A 25,549-nucleotide genomic window follows, 5' to 3' on the forward strand; every position below is an offset into this window, starting at 1 on the left:
ACCCCCTGGGGCGGGGCCTATTTTGACCCCAGGGCTTTTATTTGAACAAACTTGGTAGACACTCACTAGAAGATGTTTCATGCCAAATATCTAAGCTCTAGCTCTTAGGGTTGTTTAAAAGAAGATATTTAAAGATTTTTCTTTCGGTTGCCATGGCAACCAGAGTTCGGCATGGAATTAAATTCTTTGAACAATTTTTAAAGGTGACCACCAAAGGAACATTCCTGTGAAGTTTGGATGAAATTGGCTCAGTGGTTTATGAGGAGATGTCATTTAAAGCAAAAGTTGACGGACGGACGGACGGACGGACGCCGGACGAAAAGCGATCACAAAAGCTCACCCTGTCACTTTGTGACAGGTGAGCTAAAAATGTCAATGCTTGTCTGAAAACAGTTTTTATCAAATAACAGAACAATTCTTAGAAACATAATCCCATTTAACAAAGCAATAAATTATCAAACATATCACAATTTCTACACGCTTACACAAAGTTTACATATCAAACATAACACAGTTCCTACACGCTTACACAATGTTTATAATTCAAACATATCACAATTTCTACACGCTTACACAAAGTTTACATATCAAACATATCACAGTTCCTACACCCTTACACAAAGTTTACATATCAAACATATCACAGTTCCTACACGCTTACACAAAGTTTACATATCAAACATATCACAGTTCCTACACGCTTACACAATGTTTATATATCAAACATATCACAATTTCTACACGCTTACACAAAGATTACATATCAAACATATCACAGTTCCTACACGCTTACACAATGTTTATATATCAAACATATCACAATTTCTACACGCTTACACAAAGTTTACATATCAAACATATCACAGTTCCTACACGCTTACATAAAGTTTACATATCAAACATATCACAATTTCTACACGCTTACAAAAAGTTTACATATCAAACATATCACGGATTCTACATGCTTACAAAAATGATATCAATATTCATATGTATCACAATGTTAGACAATGAGCACCTTGTTTTCTGAATAACTGATTACAGTCACATTACCCCACCCATCAGGCATCAGCTAGGTGGTATCCTTCATATTACTCCACCCATCAGCTTGGTGGATACAGTAATGTATCTTGTTTGAAATCATGATATACAATACACTTGACAGAACAGCAGAAAGCTGATGTAAGTAATGTAGTGTTATTTTCTTTGTATATAACTGGGAATGCAGATATAAACAAGGTTTTTCTACAATGATGACACAGGCTGGTAGGAAACATAACAGTGTCCACAAGATCTGCTGATAACAGGTCTTCTAAGTAACCTGAAATATATCATAAGAGATATTTCATAATACTAGTATATATATTACACTAATCAGGTGTTCAAAAACTTCTGTGTTTTGTAACAACAGTTATGTTTTAACACAAAATAATACATTATACAAAAAACTGGAAACAACGTGATCCCTCGGAAGCATTAATCCCAACAAAATAATTAATTACATGAAAATTGCAGACTCTGTTTGATTGAGTCCGTACATTAGGGATAATGAATAAGTGCAACATCCCTCACGCCCCCTAGCACCAGCTTGTGCGATCTCAATTCTCAACACTTCATAGTGCTGGCATCAATGATCCTAAAGGACCAGAAAAATATAACAACACAGGGCAACCTTTTACAGCTGCCACACAGCACTTGACACCTGCTATTGTGAAGTATAAAAATCTGGAAACAAAGTGATCCCTCGAAAGCATTAATTTAATCCCAACAAAATTAGATAATACAAGTTTATGAACAGAAATATTTTCAGACAGTAGGATAACAAATAAATATAAAAAAAGATGTTTTTTTTAATTAAATATATCCTTACTTAAAAAAATATTAATCAGGTAGTATTTTGTTAAATTCTGAATCAAACCTGTAACAGTGAGAATGAAAATTAACTAAGGGAAGTAACTACTGTTGGGCTTAAAAGTCATTTGTGTATTGTAGTTGTCTCCCATTAAATATACTCCAAAGGGGAGTAACTATGTTAGGCTTAAAAGTCATTAATGTATTAGTAGTCTCCCATTAAATGTACTCCAAAGGGGGTTAACTATGTTAGGTTTAAAAATCATTTATGTATTAGTTGCCTCCCATTAAATATACTAAAACAGAAGCTTTGTTTATTGAATTTATTCATTTAGAAAGAATACATATCTTGTTAAATAATAATTTCTGAAAACTTTATAGTGTACAGTTATTTCAACTAGAACTATCGCTGAATGCGATTCATATTCCCACCAATGTCCTTGACAGAAGACGACTTGGAAAGGTGGTTAAGGGAATAACTTTAGTGGCACAAATACATATACATAAAAAGAAATTATCTCTGGTGAAAAAAAGACAAATTGTACAGGTAATAGTATAAATGTATATTGTCAAATCATGTTCGAAACAGTTACAAATAACCTTTCATTTTTCCAATGAACTAAACATTTTCTAAGTCAATTTTTGACCTTCAATTTTGGCCTTGACCTTAAGCTGGCACAAGGGTAAGATGGGTTCTGCACATTGCCCAGTTGGGGTGAACATTTGAGTAAAGTTTGAAGAAAATCCTTCCATTAGTATAGAATTTATAGAGCGGACACAACATATTGTCTAGTATTGCTTCTATGTAAATTTAAAGACTTAAAAAAGGGCATAACTTTGTCAAAATGCAATACAGAGTTATGAAACTTGACCTGCATATCTTATTTGTGACACCTCATGTATCTTTTAAGTTTCAAGCAAATACCTGTGCTAGTTTTAGAAATATTCATGTACCGGTACATGTTAAAATTTAAGAACATTTTTTAAGTCAAATTTTGACCTTCAAGTGTGACCTTGACTTTAAGCCGGCACAAAGGTAACATGGTTTCTGCACATAACCTTTTTGAGGTGAACATTTGAGTAAAGTTTGAAGAAAATTCTTCCATTAGTATAGGATTTATAGAGCGGACACGACATATTGTCTAATATTTGATTTTATGTGAATTTGAACACTTAAAAAGGGGCATGACTTTGTTAAAATGCAATACAGAGTTATGAAACTTGACCTGCATATCTTAATTGTGACACATCATTTATATTTTAAGTTTCAAGCAAATACCTTTTCTAGTTTCAGAAATATTCAAAACATGTTAAAATTTAAGAATATTTTCTAAATCAATTTTTGACCTTCAAGTGTGACCTTGACCTTAAGCCAGCAAAAGGGTGACATGAGTTCTGCACATCCCCTTGTTGAGGTTAACATTTGAGCAAAGATTGAAGAAAATCTTTCAATTAGTGTAGGACTTACAGAGCGGACATAACATACTATCTAATATTTGATTGTTTGATATTTGACCTTCAAGTGTGACCTTGACCTTGAGCTGAAACATGGGCAATATGGGTTCTGCACATCCCCTTGTTGAGGTGAACATTAGAGCCAAGTTTGAAGAAAATCTTTCAATTAGTGTAGGGCTTACAGATCAAACACGACATACTGTCTAATATTTGATTGTATGATATTTGACCTTCAATTGTGACCTTGACCTTGAGCTGACACATGGGCAACATGGGGTCTGCACATCCCCTTGTTGAGGTGAACATTTGGGCCAAGTTTGAAGAAAATCTATCAATTAGTGTAGGACTTACAGAGCGGACACGACATACTGTCTAATATTTGATTATTTGATATTTGACCTTCAATTATGACCTGACCCTGAGCTGACACATGGGCAACATGGGTTCTGCACATCCCCTTGTTAAGGTGAACATTTGAGCCAAGAAAATCCTTCAATTGGTATAGGATTTATAGAGCGGACAAGAAAATGGAGACGGACGGACGGACTGACGCGACAAAGCAAATCCATTATAGCCCCCCACGGTATAACAACATCAAAACTGATTTTAAAGTGCTGTGACTTCTTAATGGATTGAGATAGAGTAAAATGCTTTTCAGCGTTTATAACATGTTACCTTATGATCAACCTGAGGACATTTTTAGCCTGTCACATGTCCAAGATTTCCTTGGTGATGAGGGGGCCAACCGCCCCCCTTTCAAACCCCCTAAACAGAAGGGAGCACATCCCCCATCTGGCAACCCCCTGAGGTACCTTTTTGATAGGGAGCGGCGCTGAAAAAGTGATCACTTTTTTTATTAACATTTCTCAAACAAAAAACAGTGTTAGGGGCCTAAATAGGTCTTTTTTTCACTGTTTGAGGCCTCAAAGAAGTGGGGAGGCGGAAAGCCGTCAAAACACTTCTATATGAAGTAAAGGGTTAAAATAATTCAATGTTTAATTTTTACCAGACTGTAAATCCAGTTTTGCATGAAATGACCTCAGAGTTAGTTCCTGAAGACAGGGGACACTACTCTTTCCTGGTCTACACAACTCAGAAAATTCTTCAGGCATAGAAATTGTCTTTCCTTGGATGATCAAATGTTGAAATCTCTCCCTATCCCTACCATCTATGCGAGATATTCTGTAACATATAAATACAATATGAAGTTAGAGTGAGGAGTATAAATTCAGGCTACACTGATAACATAACAAGTACTGTCCCTAAGACAGCATGCTCAATTATTTTCAACACTTTAGAGTAAGGAAGGGGGCATAACACTGTTGAAAGGTAACTCATAATTTATAGAAAATGTGCCTTTCATGTTAGATAATCGAAGAAAACAAGTGTATGAAGTTTCAACCCCTTCCCTTCAGCAGTTTTCGAGATACAACTTGCGCATACAAATCTTGACCAAAGTGTGACGGCGATGCCAACACAGTGGTTTGTACATTAGTTCTTTGAATAGTTAAGCAAAAAAACTGACAATTCAGATAAAATCTTTTTTTTTGGCTTATTGCCAAGTTATATATTATATACTTAACAATCTTTCAATTCTAGAAATAAGCAAAATTCAAGCCCTAATAAAAATTGTTTGATTTAACAGTAAATCGTATAATGTACAATTACACTATAAATGTAAAAATACACAGTATTATATATTTACCCAAAGTGACTGATCTCAATATTTCCCGGGTGTGGTGGGTACACTGTTATTAGAGGATTCTGGTCTATCACAAGATTACCTAATGACGACAGGTCATGAAATATCACTGCAAATAAATTATATTTTCAATTAGAACGATACAAATAATTATACGATTTATTATCAATTTAATAAAGTTATTACACTACAAATATCATTAGTTATATTATTTTAGTCAGTAAAATGCAAATGTTTCAGTCACTGTATTTTAACATACCGGTATATGCCAGAAATAAATATTATTTATTACATGCTTTTCGGTGGTTTATAGAAATATATCAGTGATATAAAACTGGTAATTTCACTGTTTGAAACAGTGAAATTACCACTTTGATAATTTCACTGTTTTGAATTTAAGCCCCTTACGTTGTTTCAGTGAAATACCAGCGTGCACAGAACTGGGTACCAACTTAATGATGTGACGTCGTAAATGACGTCACGTTGTATTATTATTTGGCGCGCTTATCATTCAGTATTAGGTTAAATGTCTTTTTAAAACGTTTCTTTGCATATAATAAAAAGAAAATTTGTTTAGTTTAGTGTAAGATCGAAATATATTTCACCTTGTGAACACCAAAAGTTCATATTTCACTCGTGGCTGCACCACTCGTAAAATATACCTTTTGGTGCTCACTCGGTGAAATATATTCCTATCTTACACTGAACTAAACAAATATCCTCTATATATTCGTAGTCAATGAAAACATTTCACAAGAATTGTTTCACATGACTTTGTATTCAGTCTATGAACTTCAACAAAATCGCATCAAAATAACTTTGTCTATGGAAATATTTTGAAAAATTGTACCACATTTTTTTTTGAATTAATTCAAGTCTTTAATTAGCATGAACATATTTATGTGCACTTGGACTACACTAGCATGATAATTAGAGACTTTCAAGATGATAATTATACCGCACAAGTTTGAAACACTACAAGTGTCTATACACTAGATCTGTCCCATACACTAGATCTGTCCCATACACTAGATCTGTCCACAATCTAATTTCTATAAATAATAATGATGCTTAATACACATACCTATTTTTTATACTTAATTCACTACTTACTTGGCGGAAGATATTCCAACTGGTTTCCGGCTAATGAAAGTTCTGTAAGTTTCTTCAATCTGCAAAGTTGCCTTGGCAACAACTTCAATCTATTCTTATCAAGAGCTAGCAGTTTTAGTTGTGTACAGTTTATAAGACTGACAGGTACACTAAACAAATTATTACTAGAAGCCTCCAATGTCTCCAAACACTGTAAGTTTCCAATTTCTGTAATAAAAAGGTCAAGGTCATTTCAAGGTCAATGTGGTAGTAAGAACAAGGTCATTGGTGTTTAGTTTTAGTCAAATAATTAAGAAAAAAATAAACTTTTAAATTTAAATTTTATTGACTCATATTAAGGTGGCAAATGTTGTTTGTTTTGTATAATCATGAGAGTAAAGATAATTGCATTATTATTTTATAATGAATCAGAATGATTCTGATTATTTAAGCCGACGAGTTTATAATAGCAACAAATGACCTGACATTTAAAAACCTTTAAAATAGCACTGAAATTAGCTTAATCTTTTTCTTTTAAATTTCCTTATAATTATATCTAACTTTTTGGTCTTAAGTTACATCATTACAGTTAAGGTGACATTGCAACTTTCAATTTAATTAATGGAGGAAAACCCCAGCTACCTTCCTCTTTCAGACATCATTTGGTATCTGAGTAGAACCACAGACTCTGTAAACTAGATGGACAGTTTCTTCACAAAAAAGAAGCCCAAGTTGAGACCTGACAGGATTTGAACTCTCAGCATGCAGTGCATACAGATTTCTATATCAACCATGTCTTAATATTATTACATTATTTGTTTCATTATGTCAGATAAAGTGTACTATGTTACACACGGTGACACACCTCATTAACCCTTGTATCTATAATGTATAATCATAGCTTACCATTTGGAAGGCATCTTATTTTGTTCATAGATATCTGAAGCTTTTTAAGACCTTTCAGTTCACCAATACTAGGTGGTATGCTCGTCAAACCATTAGATACAACATTGAGCACTTCCAGTAACTTTAAATCACCAATCTCATCTGGTAGACTAGATAAATTGTTGCCTTCTATATGCCTTAAATAATGATAAATTGTTGCGTTCAGTATGCCTTAATGATAAATTGTTGCCTTCTATATGCCTTAATGATAATAATTGTTGCCTTCAGTATGCCTTAATGATAAATTGTTGCCTTCAGTATGCCTTAATGATAATAATTGTTGCCTTCAGTATGCCTTAATGATAAATTGTTGCCTTCAGTATGCCTTAATGATAAATTGTTGCCTTCAGTATGCCTTAAAGATAAATTGTTGCCTTCAATATGCCTTAATGATAAATTGTTGCCTTCAATATGCCTTAAACAATGATAACAATTGTTGCCTTCTATATGCCTTAAACAATGATAAATTGTTGCCTTCAGTATGCTTTGAGCAATGATAACAATTGATATACCATAAAATGCTAATTACCTTGTAAATTTTAAAACTATGGCGCTTAGAATTTAGCAATAATTTAAATGATTTTAGAATGATTTAAAATAAAATGTAAGACTTAAAATACTTACAACTGTGTCAGTGCTATCATTAACTTTATGCTCTTTGGCTGAAATAACAAAAGAACTATAAATTCATTTGACAATCTTTACATTCAGAACTTTAATATATACCCAAATACAGTATCCTGGATATCACATCATTTTATAACTTAACTAGTTGTTAAAGTTTACTGAACTACAATTGAAGAGTAATTTGATTGCAGATTTTGTTTAAAAAATTTACAAAACATTTTGATAAATGCCAGTTTATCCAATTAATTTGCTTTAAAATTTTCAGAATCATAATTCTGGTTGCTAAGTTAGGCAGCAGATGGGTGAGTATGACAATAAGGAAAGTATGGCAATGTGAGGAGTATGGCAGTATTGAAGGAATGGAAAAGGGGAAGTATTGCAAAATGGGGGTGTGGCAATACGGGGAGTATGGCAATATGGGCAATATGGGGAATATGGCAATATGGTGAGTATGGCACTATGGTGAGTATTGCAATAAAGACAGTATTGCAATATGGATAGTATGGCAAAATGGTTAGTTTGGCAATATGGTGAGTATGGCAATAAGAAGAGTATGGCAATAAGGTGAGTATAGCAATATATGGAGTAAGGCAATATGGTGAGTATGGCAATATATGGAGTAAGGCAAAATGGTGAGTATGACAATAAGGAAAGTATGGCAATATGGGGAGTACTATAATATGGAAAGTACAGAAAGGAAGTATGGCAATACAGAAAAAAAGGCAATACGGAAAATAAGGCAATGCAATTTGGAGCTATTTGAAAAGTATGGAAAATGGATTTTTGTTTGTTTGTTTCATTTTACGCCTTTTTCAACAGTATTTCAGTCATATAGGCGGGTAGTTTCCTAACCATCGTTCCTGGAGAGTTACACCAGTACTAGACAACCTTCCTCCGCGCTAAACTACCAAAGCATCTCCCGGGGATCGAACCCACGCCAGAGAGGTAACTGGATTAGAAGTCATCGACTCTAACCCCTCGACCACGGAGGCGGTCTCATGGAAAATGGAGTATAAGGCAATATGGGTATATGGAAGCATAGATCTTTGGCAATGGCCCTCTTATCCACTTAATATGGAAAATGGAGTATAAGGCAATATGGGTATATGGAAGCATAGATGTTTGGCAATGGCCCTCTAAATTAATCCACATAATAAAATAACAAAAGAAATGACCATATATAAGTCCCTATAACAAGTATAAGTGGAATCCCGTACACACATACTTTGCATGCCATATACTACATTAATGAATTCTCACCAAAGTTTTGATGTTGTTCCTCTTTAAATACAAACATTTTGCATTCTGGAAGGCTTTTGAATTCATGTCATCATCGGTTAATTCATTTATGTGATTGTAGTTAAGTTGTAGCACTGAACAATTCTCATCATCTTGGTGTAGTTCATTAACTTGGTCTGTGGTATCCACATACATGATCAACAACTAACCTTGTCAACACCAAATGTTATTCAAAAACAGATACACATATACAGGTAGTAACCTTTCTATCCAGATATATCCTTTACTGTAAACAAAACGAATGGCAATTTTATACAACAAACATTTACATTTTTTCCTAAACAGACACTTAATAGAATAGAACAGAATAGAATTGAATAACTTTTATTTCCAATCAAGACTCGTGTTAAATGAAATATGAATTAAAAAAATCAAAGATCTAATAAAGAGATCTAAGAGAATAAAACGTGATTATTATAGCAATAACAATCAACTGAGAAATAACAAAATACAGTTGAGTTCACACTAAAGGTTACACAAAGTGCACTAGATGTGCACTAGACCTATAATATGTACATGTATTAAGCAGTTACCTTTCATTTTTTGCCTTTTACAAAAAGATAGATAAATATAGATATCTGTATAATAGTTTTTCATAATAAATTTGAAGATGTGAATATTGGATTTGTAAAATATGGGGTAAAATATTAGAACAATAAATTTTCAAAGTCAATAGTTTTACTGATTTTGTACTTTAAAACTTAATTGTTAGAATAAGTGAATATAAATAATAATAACTTTAATGTTGATAAGTGCATATTAATAAACAAAATCAATTGATATTTAATACGATTCTATCTTATTATAATCTGGTAATGAATATGACACATTAAATGCTAATTAAATAAAATTCAGTCTGTTTAATTTTTGTTTGTTTCTTTGTTAGTTGTTTTTTTTTTTTGGGGGGGGGGGGGGGGGGGGGGTGGGTGGGGGGAGGGCAAATCATACCAATTAGTTATTTTTTTTATCTTAACTTATGGTTGTTTTAGTTAAAGGTAATGATTTAAAGCATTAATAGCCTTTAGTACATTAAAGAATTAATATGTTTATAATTGGTCTAAATTTTGTCTCTTTTATCTCATTTATAATCTCTCTTACCTTCTCAAACTGAGAATTAACGAAGATAAATATAAATGATATATATTATTCTGAAAATAAATATTTATATATAATGGTGGTATGTATGAAATGTGGAGTAAGTTTTTATATGTGTGGATTAGGTATTAATTGGGCAAAAATAATCACATTGATTTTCCCATTTGTACACCAGAAAAATTGAAATACATGGCCATTAAAAAAAAGTTTAAAAAACACTTATTTAATTATCCATTACAGAGCATATTTAAATTTAACCTTACTAATCCTATAAATTTGATTTTAAGGGGTATTATCACTGTTGTAAAGCGTTCGACGGATATAGCCCCTAAAAACACCGAAAACGAAAGTAGAAAGCTGCACAACGAGTACACCCATAGTGCTGTTTTAACTTATTTCTTCATCATAACTTCATCGATTTTTCCAAACTAAACAATTTTGTGAAGCTAAATGTTTCTGGTTTTAGAGCAATATTTGCTTTTGTCTGCAAATTGAATACTTTTTGTTAACTTGGTGAAACATGTAGCGTATTTTTTGACATGTGCGAACTATGTTGATATTTATCACTAAATCAAGCCCAAAACGCATTTGCTGTATCAAAATTCGCCGTTTAACACAAATTATAGTCATCCCTCTACTTATATTTGAGTTTACACCCTTCAACTCGAGCGTCTTTTAACAATGTTAAATTTGCAAAAATGGCCCTGCCTTGTGTACAGAGTCTAGCAAAGGAAACATATTTAAGTGAACGGGGTGTAGTAGTTTAATGTACAGGGTTTAGTAGATGTGAACGGTGTCTAGCAGTCACATATTTTTTTCACGTATAGTCTTTTTATTATTTTTAATTGGAAATAATCTCATTTCAGACAAAACATGGATAGATTAAAGGACCATATACATGTATAACTAACCTACACACATCAGACAGGAGGTAGAAAATTGATTAAAAGATTATGCAGGAGTGCCATTTTCTACAAACGGCATAAGCACAGTCTTCTATAAAACAGTTTAGCCGCCTTATATAAGCTATTAGTCGACTTAGAAGATAGTATCATACCAATAATATTCTTTAAACGTTTCATATCTCTGCACACTTTGTACATTGATTGATTGATTGATTTTCTTTAGACCGGGCGGTCAAGGATAACCTACGAAAGTGCAAGCACTTATTTCCAGTAGGGTCCTTACCTCAGCAGACACTAGAGACAGCTATGAGATACAAGGAAATCCGGGAACCAGTCCCTAGCTCTTATTGAATAGATTCCTTGGTTCTTTTACATGCCCAGTGTATAGCACTGATACATGCGAGGATTACCTGGGTTTCGTACCAGTAAACCTCTAGTTAGGTGGGAAACACTGGAAGTGTTTCTGAAAAATCCCAAGGGTGTTACCCAGGATCGAACCCGGAACCTCAGGAGTGACAGTCAGTGGTCTAACCAACTGAGCTATCGAGCCACCTTACCATTGGTATGGCATAGTTGAACTAAAAACATAAAATACCATCATTATTATCATCATTGACATCATCATCATTGAAGAGTCATCATAATCATTTAAAGAAAAAGCAGCAGCATAAGCGGCAGCATTGTATTTATTAAACAATATCGGAATCACAAGTGATTTCACCCGAGTTTGACTGCAAAAAAAAAATATGAAGGACTTTATAGCAAGTACTGTAGTATTTCCACAAAGATAAATCTAATGATTAACCTAACTAATCAAGGCGGATATTTTACCAAAGCACATTAACATATGTTTGTTTTTCAATGAAGTCTTTAGACCGGTGACATAATTAACCAATATAACAAGTTTAGTTCAAGTTAAGTTCACAATGCATAACTCAAACATGGTTTGAAATTGTTTAAGACAAATTATAGAATTTCCTGTACATAATGTTCTTACAATATGGAATGAAATTGTGGTTATTTGAGTTTTGCATTTTTCCTATAAACTTAAAGCAGGACGGAAACTGTTTACTGCAATTAATATACATGTTGCGTAACATGTTTACAATTTAATTAAACCTTTTATCCTTTATAAAATCAAAATCATTCACTTTACAATCTTCAGCACACGTGTACATGTATATGCTCTGGTACTCAGAATTTATTTTTCAAAAAATGACATTCCTTTACCTGGTGAACTACACCCAGTACACAAGGCAAGGCTGTTTTTCGCAAAATTATTTAAAAGCAGCTTGAGTTGAAGGGTGGAAACTCAAATGTAAGTAGAGGGATGACTATAGTTTGTATTAACGGTGGAATTTGATACAGCAAATGCGTTTTGGGCTTGATTTAGTGGTAAATATCAACATCGTTCGCAAATGTCAACAAATACGCGACAATTTATCACCAATTTAACATAAAGTATTTAATTTGCAGACAAAAGCAATCACTGATCTAAAACTAGAAATATTTAGCTTCACAATATTGTTTAGTTTGGAAAAATCGATAAAGTTATGATGAAGAAATGAGTTAAAACATTACCTTGGTAGTACTTGGTGTGCAGCTTTCTAGAGTTTTTAGGTGCTATATCTGGTGGACGTTGTACATTACAGTGATTATTTTACACTTACAGTTAAATACTGGTAAATAAAAATAATTATGTTACAATAAATAAAAAATATTTTTTAAAACTTTAACATGATATCACCTAAAATGTTAAAACTGCTGATTTTAAAATGTACTTATTTATATTCATGAATAGGCCATATATTCCCAAACTTTTTTTTCTTACAACAACTTAACAATGGATGCCCCTGTCACTTGATATGCAATTATCCAATACACGATTTAGTTGTCATCTTCTCTGGCCAGCCTGGTCATATGGTCTAGTGCACACGGTGTACACTTCTAGTTCAGCTCTAGTGCACTAGAAGTGCACAAGTGTGGGAAGTTTAGTGTGAACTCAACTGTAACTGATAAACTAAAGTCACAAAACTGGTCAAAAATCTAAAATAATTCTTCTTTTATTTTACTTCCGTTTCTCAAAGCTTACCTACGTCATAGCTCTGTTGTCACTCCTATATATAACGATTAACTGATATCTCTTCGAGTAAAGATAAAGACTGCTGTAAAAAAAAAAAAAAAAAAAAAAAAAAAAACGCACATCACTACTGAAAGTGAAAGCGGATATGGAATTGAAGAATTGAAGAGTACTTGTTTTACCCGCCATCTGTCAATAGAGATTGACAAATTACCGTGCTTGAAAAATTGCATGTAAAAACTACAAGACTTGGGATATTGCTTTATTGTATAGCTCATATATCAGAGGTAAATAACGATTTTACTGTTTATTACAAATTTCAATATGACAAAAAGCTTATGCATATATCTACACGCGTAAGAATTTAATAACTACAATGTATATTAGACTTTGGACTATCACCAGTGTATCGATACATGTATTTCCCAGGTTGATTAATACATAAGAAACAGTCCCAGTTTCAATGCATTCCCGGATTGAAACCACAGTTAAAAATAAGTCAAGGTAAATCACTCATTATTTTATACATGTAGAAAATTCTATGTATGTGTATGCACTACATTTGGATTCAGAGTCAACTCGTCCCCTGGTCAACTCGTCCTCTGGTCAACTCGTCACCTTTTTGGTCAACTCGTCCCTTGGACAACTCGTCCCCTGGTCAACTCGACCCCAACTCGTCCCCTATATTTTATTATTATTTGTTTATCATATATTCCATAAATTATTATAGACTGTTAAAATATATGATAAAATGACTGAATTGGACATATTTTGACGCTTTTTGTATGCGAATATTTGGAGTTTTTTTTCTAATAATAAGTATATATATGCATAATTCTGATTAAATTACATACAGAAAAAAACAACACAAAGACTATCAATAGCAACAACATTAAATGTATAAAAATATGTTTCATATGCAATGATAAAATATCATATAGTACTTATGTCTTTTTTGTCAATATTATGTCATATATATTCACTTTCACTTTCATTTTTTTTGCATGCACATATTTCATTGTCTTTTTTTTGTTGTTGACATCTTACGACTCTTGGGGTTTATATAAGTTCCCGAATTCTTTCAGAAGTCCCGTTGATGACAACTCCCCATTCCTGTACCTGTCACACAGCTGGTGCGTCTGTCCCTGGAGAAAGGTGTATTTTTTCCGTTGGTAGCGGCGAAGTCTCCCTTCACTAACCAATTCAGAGTTCCTTACCGCTGCCTGGGCCTCATCGTACAAAAGTCTAACCAAAAGGTAGAATGGAGGCGTTCCCCCGGCCCTCCCATTCAGTCTTCTAAGCCATCCTATAAAATAATAGAAGTATATAACAATACCAATAAGATAGGCACTGGTCAACTATTATAGATATATTTATCTCTTTAATGCGGTGATGTATGAATCCATGAAGGCATTTCTCAAATTCGCTACAATTTTGTCTAAGACTTATTTTTTTATGTATGAGAAGTATGACTGCCACCGTGTATACAATCTAAAAATCAAAGAGTTGGACCTAATTTTAGTTTTAATTAACATTGAAAATCCGATTGATTAAACATTAATTGAATGTTTGCAAACTTACCTTTCTTTGTAGTTTTACATCAAAGCTATGCACGTGCGCTTAGATAAAGATCATTAAAATTGTACGTAAAAAAGACGTTATTTTATTAATATTTCGATATCAATCAAATTCATTATTAATTTTACATAAAAGAACTATTTAAAGACATTGGTTTACAACATAATAGTGACGAAAAGATCGAAAGTAGGGGACGAGTTGACCATATTAGGGACGAGTTGACTCTTTGAGGACGAGTTGACCAAAGGTAGGGGACGAGTTGACCAAAAAGGTGACGAGTTGACCAGAGGACGAGTTGACCAGGGGACGAGTTGACCGGATTGCCTACACTTGTACATGTTGTCCAACTACATGTAATTGTAAACGTTCTCTGCCTTGAGATATTGTCTTATTTAGTGGTCTTTCTATCGGATAGATACAACACAGCTATATATACTTCAGGTTACTCGTTTCACTGAGGTAATTCTAGGTAAATCAACCATTTTACATGGAAAGAATGCAGTGCTGTAATGGAATCAGGTATTGAGCATAGCATGTTAACTCTTAAACTTGGAGATATCATGATGTATGTAAGATTTTCTATTAAAAAAATTCTGTTAGAATCCCCAAAAACCACTTTGTTGTATAATTTTGTTGTATAATTATGAAGTGGATCATAATGTTTAAACACATTTCTTTATTTTCAGGTAGAGAACAGTATTAAGCAGAACCATGTCAGCATTGGTTGTTATATTCCTCATTTCATTGATACCATTTCCCCTGTGTTATATTCTAAACACTCAACAATGGATGCAGGAACCAGTGGTGATATTAGTTGTTGGTGTGGTAGTGTTGTCATTGATTGTGCTAGTTCCCTTTCTTCTAGTGAGGCGTATGAAGAAACCAGAGTTTATTTTATATGGTAAAACAATATACTGTATGATTTCTAACTTTAACAAATCGAGGGTTAACCACACAACTTTTGTAAATTATATGAAATAAAGAAGAACTTACAACAGTTTTGTGGTCACCCCTCGAAATGTTAATTACATATTTATGACCATACATCATAAATAAGATATCATAGTTTTAAGAAATTTATAATTATTATATTGTGGTAATATTTTTGAAGTGAGAAAATTAATGAATATCAAGATCTATGTTTTAGAATATATGCAGGTGCCACAAAAACTGGCTTAAATTCTTTTATAACTGAAAGTAAACTGATGAAAATATAAAATATGTTACTTGTAAATAATATGTATATATTTATGTTTCAGTAATGGGTCTTTTCATGTTCAGTAGTATAATTGACCTAATTATTGCCCTGGAGGCCGATGGTTTAATACCGGAGGTGATGACATTTATTATATTCTCTGAAAGATTGGGGAAAACTCCCTTATCTTCCTTTATGTGATTATCTAAACGTAGTATATCTCTACGCATTTCGACACTTTATAAATGCTAATTGTGAATCTGAGGTAGTTACTCGTGCTCGGAAGTACTGGACGTAATTATTAATTCTGTGATGGAATGGGCTTGACCCATTAACCAGCACATTCTCATCAATACTCACGCAATATAAAACACTTTACACCTCTCCTAGCAGACGGATCAGTGCGCTATTTCTCCCAAGTTAAAGAAACGTTGCGTTATCTCAACTGTACTTAACAATCCTTGTGATAAATCTGCATATGGTAGGTTTTTAATCAGTTAATTAAATATAGCTTACCGTCGACGTTTCTTTGACAAGTCGTATTAATTAGCTCAGCGCCGTATTTCAAGTACTCAACCAGAATTTTTTGGGGGCAAGATATTTGTTATTTTTTTTTTAATATAATAATTTTCATTGTGTCCCAATACAGAGTCGGCGGCAGTAACCGAAATATCAAAAAATAGGCCTAAGCAGGTAATTGTAATCATAGTTTTGGCCTTTCTGTTGAAAAAGTGTCAGCATGTAAATCGTATATATAAACATGCACAGTGCGTAACTGGAGTGCCCAGGTAATTCAGTTACCCGCACTCCAGTAAGCCCGTGGAATTGGTCATTTATTGCCGGGTTTACATATATGTGACGGCATGGAGAAAGGGAATAGGGCAAACCTTATCATATTTTCAAAATGCTCTTCATTGGTTAATTTTTCTGGGTTTCATATTATGACAACAGCGGAACGGCTGTCATGTTTTGCACTATGATACAAAATAGAAAGAACACCAAAACACTCGGCAATCTGATTTATACTCGGGGGCTACGCCCCCTCGCTTACAAATCAGATAGTCCCTCGTGTTTTCGGTGCTCTTTCTTATCATAGCATATATTTCTGAAGAAATTTTAACGATTAAATTCTCTTTTTGTCTGATTTTCAATATTATTATTATATAATGTACATAGTTCACCTATAAAATAAGAAAGATTAATTCTTCACAAAATAAATTTGCTGAAAAGCAACATTAAACCACTCTAAAATTTATCTTTACTCACCTTATTTTCAATGACGCAATAACCACAACAACCATTTTCTCCACACCTTGTAAATTCAAGTTCGAATGCCTCTACAGTTGCATTCGAATGCAGATCAATTCGAGCAACAGACAATTTCAAGATCTAGCGGCTAGGTATCAGTTGTCTTCAATACGTTTGGGGTCAAATTAAGGATAATATCAATGAATTTTGGGACGTGAACTCTGGTGGGTTCTTTAAAAGTGGATAAAGCGGGGTGGTCCTAATTCTGGATTCATGTTAACCATTGATATAAAGAACAGAAAATTCCGTTCCTTAAAAACTGGTCTTAATAGCAGGTGTCTTTAATTCGGCGGTGGTCTTAGGAGGCCTTGAGGATTCTACGATTGTACCTGATATTAGTCGCTTCGACTAGCATATAAAGGGCCATGTCAAATTTTAGAGGATTAAGAGATGCAATGGATGCAACATTGACAACAAATTTCTCTTTGAAAGGAAACAGTTTATTATTCCTACATAAAAAGGTCCATCCAAGTCATTAAATTAAGAGGAAAAAAACAAAGAAGAAAATGATATGAAGTCTGGCCACTAGAAGGGCAGCGCACCGGCCATGGTTGCCACTAGATAATCTAAACCGCTCAAAAAATAAATAAATTACATCGGCTATAAGTATAGAAAGCGAGCCACGAAACAGAGGCTTTTCCCTTTCTCTGCTATATATATATATATTTCAAAAAATGAGCCAATCAATTGGGCATGCTCTGGAGTTTCGGGGTAACTAATACCCGCACTCCATTAACGCAACTGTGCATGTATATGATCGATTTAACCCTGACACAATTTTCAAACCAGAAAGGTCTCCAAACCTATGATACACTAGTTATATACATGCGAACTATAGCTTTGGTTATTAAAGTCATTTGAAATGACACTTGTTTGTGTTGCTTGTTGCTGTTGTTTGTATTAGTACGTACAGTAGCATAGTCAAGTAGCTGTGTAAATAACAAAAAATACGATTTAGAAAGTAAATTGACGAAACCCCAAAAATTGCATTTAATTTCATCGTATTATCGTACCTTGCGTGATTTCATGGTTTATCAAAGGCATGTCCCTAATGGAATTGCCGTGATGCAAACGTGTCAACGGGTCACCTTGTAGTGACAGTATACAAGTGGTCGACTCTGTAATTCTTTCCAGATGTAAGTCACAAGTGGTCACTTTATTTGGTAAAATGTAATCGTATAGCATGTTATTGCCGCCAAGAATTATTCCATGCCTTAACATTTAAAACGTGAAAAATTTAGATAGTGTTGAAGATGAATCTCTATTGGTTATTTTAACACTCGGTGCGCACTCATACATCACTTCTAGCTTTAGTTTGAAACCGCAAGGCATCGATTTACCCATAAATCGCAATTTCCAACCGGGGAGTTGACAAAGTAAATCCTCAATCTAGGCCTGAATTATCGCATATTATAGTACGTTAGCATTTGCTGAGGAAAATTTTCGCAAAATTTCGAGCAAAATACAACATATCATTCAGTCAGTTAACGTGTTTTGTGGAATTTTCAACATTTTTTGGAATAGTATTTCCCGAATCTTTTGGGTTAAAGTAACCTTTGACATAAGATATATAATTGTTTAACTGTTGAGTCCTGATTCGTAAAATAACGCAAAAGAAGCTTTCAATAATATAAAAAAAAAATGCAATTTATTGTAGATTAGAGTTCAGACCAAATATTAATTTAAGCATATACTTTTATTAAATATAAAAGCCCGTATGATTTAATGAATTAACTACAATAATTGCGAATTGTTGTGACGTTGTTTAAAGGACTATTTCGAATCATAGGGATTCTATTCAATCTTAAAAAGTAAGTGAATTTCTAGACCTACTCCATGGTGACTCATGTTCTTGTTGCTATTATTCTCTTTTTTCAATTGAATTGCAATGAAAAACTGATTCCAGCTTTGAAAATAATTCATGAAAACGACCTCCGAGAACATTCATTAATTTTAAGAAACATGACACGTGCTTTCTCCCGTTCATCTTCAATACCCGAAGAATCGAGTACTATCTGGCAAAGGCCTACGCGCAAAGTCAAACAACAGACTTTGCCTGGCTAGCAGAAAGAAAGAAAAAGTAAACACTTTAGAGACACTAAATTCTGAAAAATTACTCCGAGGGTGACTTTTTAGTCTACAAACAAAGTTCTATTTTATTCAACGTCGTTTTGTTAATTCATACCAGCCACAAAAGTGTTCATTTTTCATTTTTAATGGGAACAACCTATCAGCCTATATATTTACAGTAGAATGTATCGCTATTATTTTTCTTATCTATGTTTCACTAGCCTGTAATTTTCAACAAAATATTTGATCCGTCTCCCAGTTCTAGTTCAACATGTTATTTGAAATCGTCAACGGATTTCATTTAGGAGAGCGCCTCATGCATTTCAATTTAAATTGTCACTTAACTTAAATATAATAGAAAGTAAAACCGAATTCATAATGCATTGAATTATGGGCTAGAAAGTGACGTGAATCAAAAATCACTTGGAATTATGAGTAGAAAGTGGTATCGAATCTTCAAATGTCAGTTGCTATAATCGCTATGGATATTGATGGAAAGTGAAGCGAATTTCAAATGTTGTTAATTGTAAATGCGTATTGCACCGTGCAAGTTTTAGTAACTTTGATTGCTAACTGAAAAGATAACGATATTTATAAAACTGTTAAAGCGATAACTTTTTGCTCAGATAAGGCCATAATTTTTGTTAATCTCTAGTGAGAATGCCAGAACGTGGTAATTTACATTAATTTTAGAGATATAGTGATTACGGTTACAGCAAAGTTAGCTGCAACTTCACACAACTGAACAAACAGGTGCAGTGTAGAATCTTCATACAGCGTAGTGTAAGTGTATGTGAGTGATCAGAGTTATAGCAATCTGAGATGGAGATCTCTTATCTTAGCTACCTGACACAAACAACACTATATGTCAAAAAAATAAACAGTTTTGAAAATGATAAATGATTCGCATTACATGAGGCATAAATCAGGTTCTTACCTTCGGCCTATCAGGTAACGCGATACATAACATAGTCTAATCCTGGTGCAAAACGATAGTTTTTTCACATCGTGTTTTTAGACTTTATATTAAAATCCAAAGCATAAACCCTTTAAATAAAAAGGCCACTTCCAAATTAAATTCAACAGGCAAGAACCTTAAGCCAATTATTAAACGCTCAATTTAACTTTGCTAAATTCGACTTAGCTCAACAATTAGCAGTTGTTTAGATTGGTTTTTAATTAATAAGTAAGCTTTTCAAAATAGTCCAGTATGGTTACTAAATTCACGAGTGCTGAGTGATAATTTTTGTAAAATCCGATGCAACGACCCGTTTCCACTATGTATATATGTAGGGGCCTCCGTGTCCGAGTGGTTAAGGTCGCCTGACTTGAGATCACACGGTCCCTCACCGCTGTAGGTCGATCCTCACTCTGCGGTCGAAAGTAAAAACAAGTATATTGAATGGACCAAACGTCAAAAACAAATCCTAGTTATAAAATGGGGAAAAAGTATGCGCGAGGCTTTCATAAAGATTTTACATATTACAGGCCTTGCATAAGAGTTTTTGACACAGCAACGCAATATCCTCGTCATGTATCGTTGGACGGTTCAAAACAAAGCAACCATGACAAGCAAATGCATTTTCTAAAGATTATTATAAACTTCATTATATATACCACGGAAGGACATTAGGGCCAGGTATGTTTTTTATACCTCGGAAATTTTCGAGTTATTTACTCGAAATTTCGACTTACATATCGAAATTTCGCTTACTTAACTCGGAAAATTTTTCGAGTTAATTACTTGAAATTTTCATCTTACTAATCCCGAAAAATTTCGACTTATTTACTCGAAATTTCGACCTTAAACCTTATTTAACTCGAAATTTCGACTTACATTGCACCGACTTACATTGGTGCCGGTGAAACAAGATGAATTAAGATAACTTTCTTTCATTTTGTAGCTGTTGCACATTGACAGAGCACACCTATGTAACTTTATTCAGAACAATTTAATAGGGTCAAATTGTCCACACATTACCGAACATATCCTTACTATGGAACGCGTGACTGTCTTATGCTATCAATATTTTGCTATCTTTTCCTGCGAAAACGCATATATTATTTTGTCATTTAAGCATATAACATGTGCAATTTTACATCATATCTTGTCTAAAGGACAATGACTACTGTTTTCAAACAGCATGTTAACTGTCAAATAATCATTATGGGACATGTGCAGACACATGTTAACTTGTCAAAATATCATGATGACTTGTGCAAACGACATGTTAAACTTGTCGAATTATCGTGATGACATGCTATAATACCTTTACGTTAACATGTGTTTTGCCACAAGTCATCACGATTCTTGACAAATAACATGTTGTTTGCCTACAAGTTCTATCCTAATTATTAATTTGAAAGTTAACATGGCATTTGCACATAGTCATCACGATACCTTGCACAATGTTCTCAGACATTGCATGTTTGCACTTGTCATCATAAGATCTTTGACAAGTCGTAACATGTCGCTCTTCACAAGTCACCATGATACTTTGAGCAAAGTTGAGCATGTTGTTGCACACATGATAAATCTCACGATGACTTTGACAAGTTAACCATACTGTTTGCATCGATGTATCATTCATGTGAATTTTGACAAGTAAGCCATGGCATTTGCACAAGTCATCATTAATACTTGGACAAGTCTCACATGCTGTAGGCAACATGTCATTAAACCGATTAAATTGCGACTATAAGTTAGCACGATCCACTGCTCTGGTTGACACATTCACTCGTGCGAATTTTTGACATGTTAGGCCATGTATTTGCACAAGTTACATAATACTTTTGACAAGTTAAACAGACGCTTGTTGACATGTCAGATCATGATTAACAAGTTAACATGTCATTTGCACAAGTCATCACGATTTCTTTGACAAGTTCACATGTGTCGTTTACAAAGGTCATCATGGTGCTTTTGACAAGGACATGAATGCTATAAATTGGCACATGTTAGACACGAGGCTCAGAAATCGACCAAACAAATTCAATCTGACTCTCATCAGATAACACAAAACATTGATTACCATATAAGACGATCACGGCCGTTCCATACCTTCCCATCTGATTGCTTTTATGTGTGTGTTGTGGGAGGGGGGTGTAAAATCACACTTTTTACATTTCTCCGCCTCTTAACATTTTTCATGTGTCTAAGCAACAGTAGCTAGCCACTCAGTGAGATCCAAACAAAAGTCCAAAACCCACCCTATGGAAACCTCGGTTGTTAGGCTAAATATTTTATGCTTCAATACGTAAGCTTTTAAGTGGCATGTGAATAACGGCTAGATTAGGTCGTGTTTGCACCGAGATTCTCATGTCAACATACTAATTATGTTTACCGTGTGATACAGCACACACACCACCCTTTTTTAGAGATATATGCGTTTGTCAATATTCTATATCATTTATTTACTAGACTTTGATCATATGATGTGAGAAAAGTTGATAAAGCGTGGAACTTGTTGGTTATATACTTATGTTGGGAATAATATTAAAGCATCGACTTTACAAGAAATATTAGTCAGTCAACAAAATTTGACAAAGGCCTCAGCACGCCATTTTGGCAACTCCGCGGTACTTTTCTCAGATGTCCTACACGTGACAGTATAGGATCGTTTTATTCACATAGATGAGAACAATATGATTAGTGAAAAGATATGCTCTCGAACAGGTGGATACAATACAATCGTCTGAAGAACGCCTGAAACTACAGTTAAAGCAAGCTTTGTTGGGTTTTTCTTAGATCGGGCCTGTACATGCCATTGACAAAAGTGACCACACTTATAAGTTTAAGTTTAAACTTTAATAAGTTGTCCAGGCACCCGTTTGTTTCAACCGCACTCCCTACTTTATATCTTATATTACCTAAACTCTTGTAACGTCATAACGTTGGCCATTCTAGTAAATGTAACTAAGTGGAAATATCGAGTTATAAGTCGAATTCGAGTTACTAAGTTCGAAATTTCGAAATACTAAGTCGAAATTTCAAGTTACTATGTCGAAATTCTGAGATAAGTAACTCGGAAATTTCGAGTTTTAGTTATGTCGAAAAATTCGAGTTAGTAAGTCGAAATTTTTCGATTAAGTAAGTCGAAATTTGAGTTAATATAAAACATACACTTGGCACTAATACTCAAGATTCCGTATATACCTCATAGAAGGTAAAAAACTATATATTGAAACACTATATATTGTAGGTGTATATACTCTTTTAATGTATTATAACGTATACAAAACGGATGTTCTCTTTGTCGTATGTTAATTTCAAGCATGCTGTTATATAACAAAAAATTAATATATACTCTATTCATATTGAAAACTTATACCTATTTAGAAATTTTGCGCCTTTTCATAAGAGTATATTTTATATAGAAAAAAGATATGTCAAAAACTTGAGACGCCAGCTTAATTGCCTCATAGATTGCTAGAACTCCCTAGAATTGTACTCCATTAATCAAAACAATAAGCTGTAAGAACTCAATTTCGTAGACGAGGAACATTTAGACAGCTGAAATTTATCAATGTCCAATAAGTCTTTCCCCCAAATTGGACAAAATTGGTGCAACCACTTCACGATAGATTTTTTCCCGACCGTCTGGTTAGACGAAACTTGTTGAGAATAATTTATTGTCTGAGATGGCATATTTTAAATAAACAACCTAACTTTTTACGAGGCGTATTTATGTTGGTTCGTAATAAAATACTAATTCAAGAACGTATAAAACGTTACTTAATTATATCGGGGACTGACAAATTGGGAAATTTAAGTTTCGGCTTAGGCTTTATAATTATTATATAGATACCCTTCAGTCATCATTTTTGCTTGTTTGTTGGTTTTTTTTTTTTTGTTTTTTTTTTTTTTTTTAAATTCCAGATTGATTTTCCCTTTTTCCACGTATATACCTGATCGCAAAATGATCCCAGCAAATAAAATTTCAAAATAATAAATAAATAAATAATATGGGTTTCTAAAATTCTGGAAAAAAAAACAACTAGCAAACATCAGGATCAAATGGTTTTCACTGCTAATATGCAATGCGACCAACCCACTTCAAATCTTGGGATATTATTTGGAATAGAAAATACTATAGTAACGGGTTTTACATTTGACCAATTTCGTTTCTTTTTCGGTCTAAACAGTAGGGACCAAATATCACTTGATATAGTAAATACATTACTTTTAATTTTCCGCCTTTTTTTCTTTAGGCACAGTAGAAAACATTGATTTGTAATCCAGGGTCAAGGGTTCGATCCTCGCATATTTTTCATTGACAATTTATTTCCCGAATATTTGAGTCTGTTTGGTCATTTATCTCTCCGCCGCTGATTCAGAAATCATGGTTTAGTAGTGGTCACTTGCGGGGAATTTTGTAAATACTGGTAATTTTTCCAAAAAACCCCGATTAATGAGGTGGAAAGCTAAGGCCAAAATATCAAACTTGAAAACCTGTCGACTTGACGTACCGAGGGCCCGGGTTAAAAGAGTACTGGTGCACCTTGCTTTTAAGGCACGAACAGTAGTCATAAATGGGTGGAATGTGGGTGAGTCAATGGAGGACGGACGGACGTATGGGTTTAGGAAGGTAGGTATTTTCCATTCGATTTTAGATATAATTAAGGGCCTGTATGAATAATTTTATACGGGATTACTTCAAAATTTAAAGATTCCGGGAATATCAAGATAACGTAGCGTGGTTATAGGAAGCAATTTAATACCTTTTAAAAAAATTTGGTAATTTCATGAAAAATCGTCAGGTATTTGATATTATTTTAAAAATCAAATGATAATATATATACTATAGTATTGTATATTTCTTCCGCATCGCTGATCACAACCACGCTAAATGTAAGCCAAATAGCTGAATAATATTATACAACATACTATTCTTTTGTTAAATTCCGATAGAAACGTCTCTTTTATTTGATGAAAGAAGGTGTCAGGTAGGCCTAATTGTCAAAAACTGTAACGCCCAAAAGGTGATTAAGAAAGGGGGGAAATACTCTGTTACTAAAAATAGAAGTAAATCTCAAAGGTGTATCTAAATATAAGTAAATCGTGTAGTAAATGGGGATTGCGCAGTGGATTACCTGACTCAAAAAGAGGCCAGGGAAGAACAAATACAGTCGAATCTATCAACAAATGTAAACTTTGATAAATTCCAAAATTTTTCACCTTATTTAAAGTGCCTTATATATTTAAGCTCCAAACAATCCGAAGAAAAGTTACAGGTACGTCTTTTCAGAACATTTTCTTATGTTTTAAATCGATCTGCCACCACTAATTGACCCAAATTAATCTCAGGTGACTGGGAATGGATAGGTAGGAAAAGTGGGTGGGGAGA

The 25,549-nt window shown here is 33.7% G+C and overlaps 1 protein-coding gene and 1 long non-coding RNA gene across 8 annotated transcripts; one reads left to right on the forward strand and one right to left on the reverse strand.

The window, feature by feature from the left end:
* Positions 1 to 370: 370 nt before the first annotated feature.
* LOC132748622 (leucine-rich repeat-containing protein 28-like) lies at positions 371 to 13,169 on the reverse strand. Of its 4 annotated transcripts, none has more exons than XM_060738232.1 (8): positions 13,064 to 13,169; positions 8,933 to 9,197; positions 7,670 to 7,707; positions 7,007 to 7,182; positions 6,122 to 6,328; positions 5,012 to 5,117; positions 4,313 to 4,488; positions 371 to 1,321 (listed from the first exon to the last, which is right to left on the reverse strand). In XM_060738232.1, the coding sequence occupies exons 2-8, from the start codon at positions 9,104 to 9,106 to the stop codon at positions 1,104 to 1,106; spliced, it is 1,095 nt and encodes a 364-aa protein (XP_060594215.1). In that variant the 5' UTR covers positions 9,107 to 9,197; positions 13,064 to 13,169; the 3' UTR covers positions 371 to 1,103. The 4 variants fall into 4 exon arrangements, with proteins under 4 accessions (XP_060594215.1, XP_060594217.1, XP_060594216.1 ...); XM_060738234.1 differs by having other exon boundaries at positions 13,068 to 13,143; XM_060738233.1 differs by lacking the exon at positions 13,064 to 13,169 and adding an exon at positions 12,803 to 13,030.
* A 37-nt stretch (positions 13,170 to 13,206) lies between these two features.
* Positions 13,207 to 15,976, forward strand: LOC132748623 (uncharacterized). 4 transcript variants are annotated; one of them, XR_009628297.1, is made up of 4 exons: positions 13,218 to 13,338; positions 15,071 to 15,148; positions 15,316 to 15,530; positions 15,889 to 15,976. It is a non-coding gene; the product is annotated as an uncharacterized LOC132748623 (long non-coding RNA). The 4 variants fall into 4 exon arrangements; XR_009628296.1 differs by lacking the exon at positions 13,218 to 13,338 and adding an exon at positions 13,449 to 13,555; XR_009628295.1 differs by lacking the exon at positions 15,071 to 15,148 and having other exon boundaries at positions 13,207 to 13,338.
* Positions 15,977 to 25,549: the final 9,573 nt, after the last annotated feature.

The sequence above is a fragment of the Ruditapes philippinarum genome, unplaced genomic scaffold, assembly GCF_026571515.1.
Source record: "Ruditapes philippinarum isolate M1 unplaced genomic scaffold, ASM2657151v2 ctg15264_1_1_1_1, whole genome shotgun sequence".
NCBI classification, from domain to species: domain Eukaryota; kingdom Metazoa; phylum Mollusca; class Bivalvia; order Venerida; family Veneridae; genus Ruditapes; species Ruditapes philippinarum.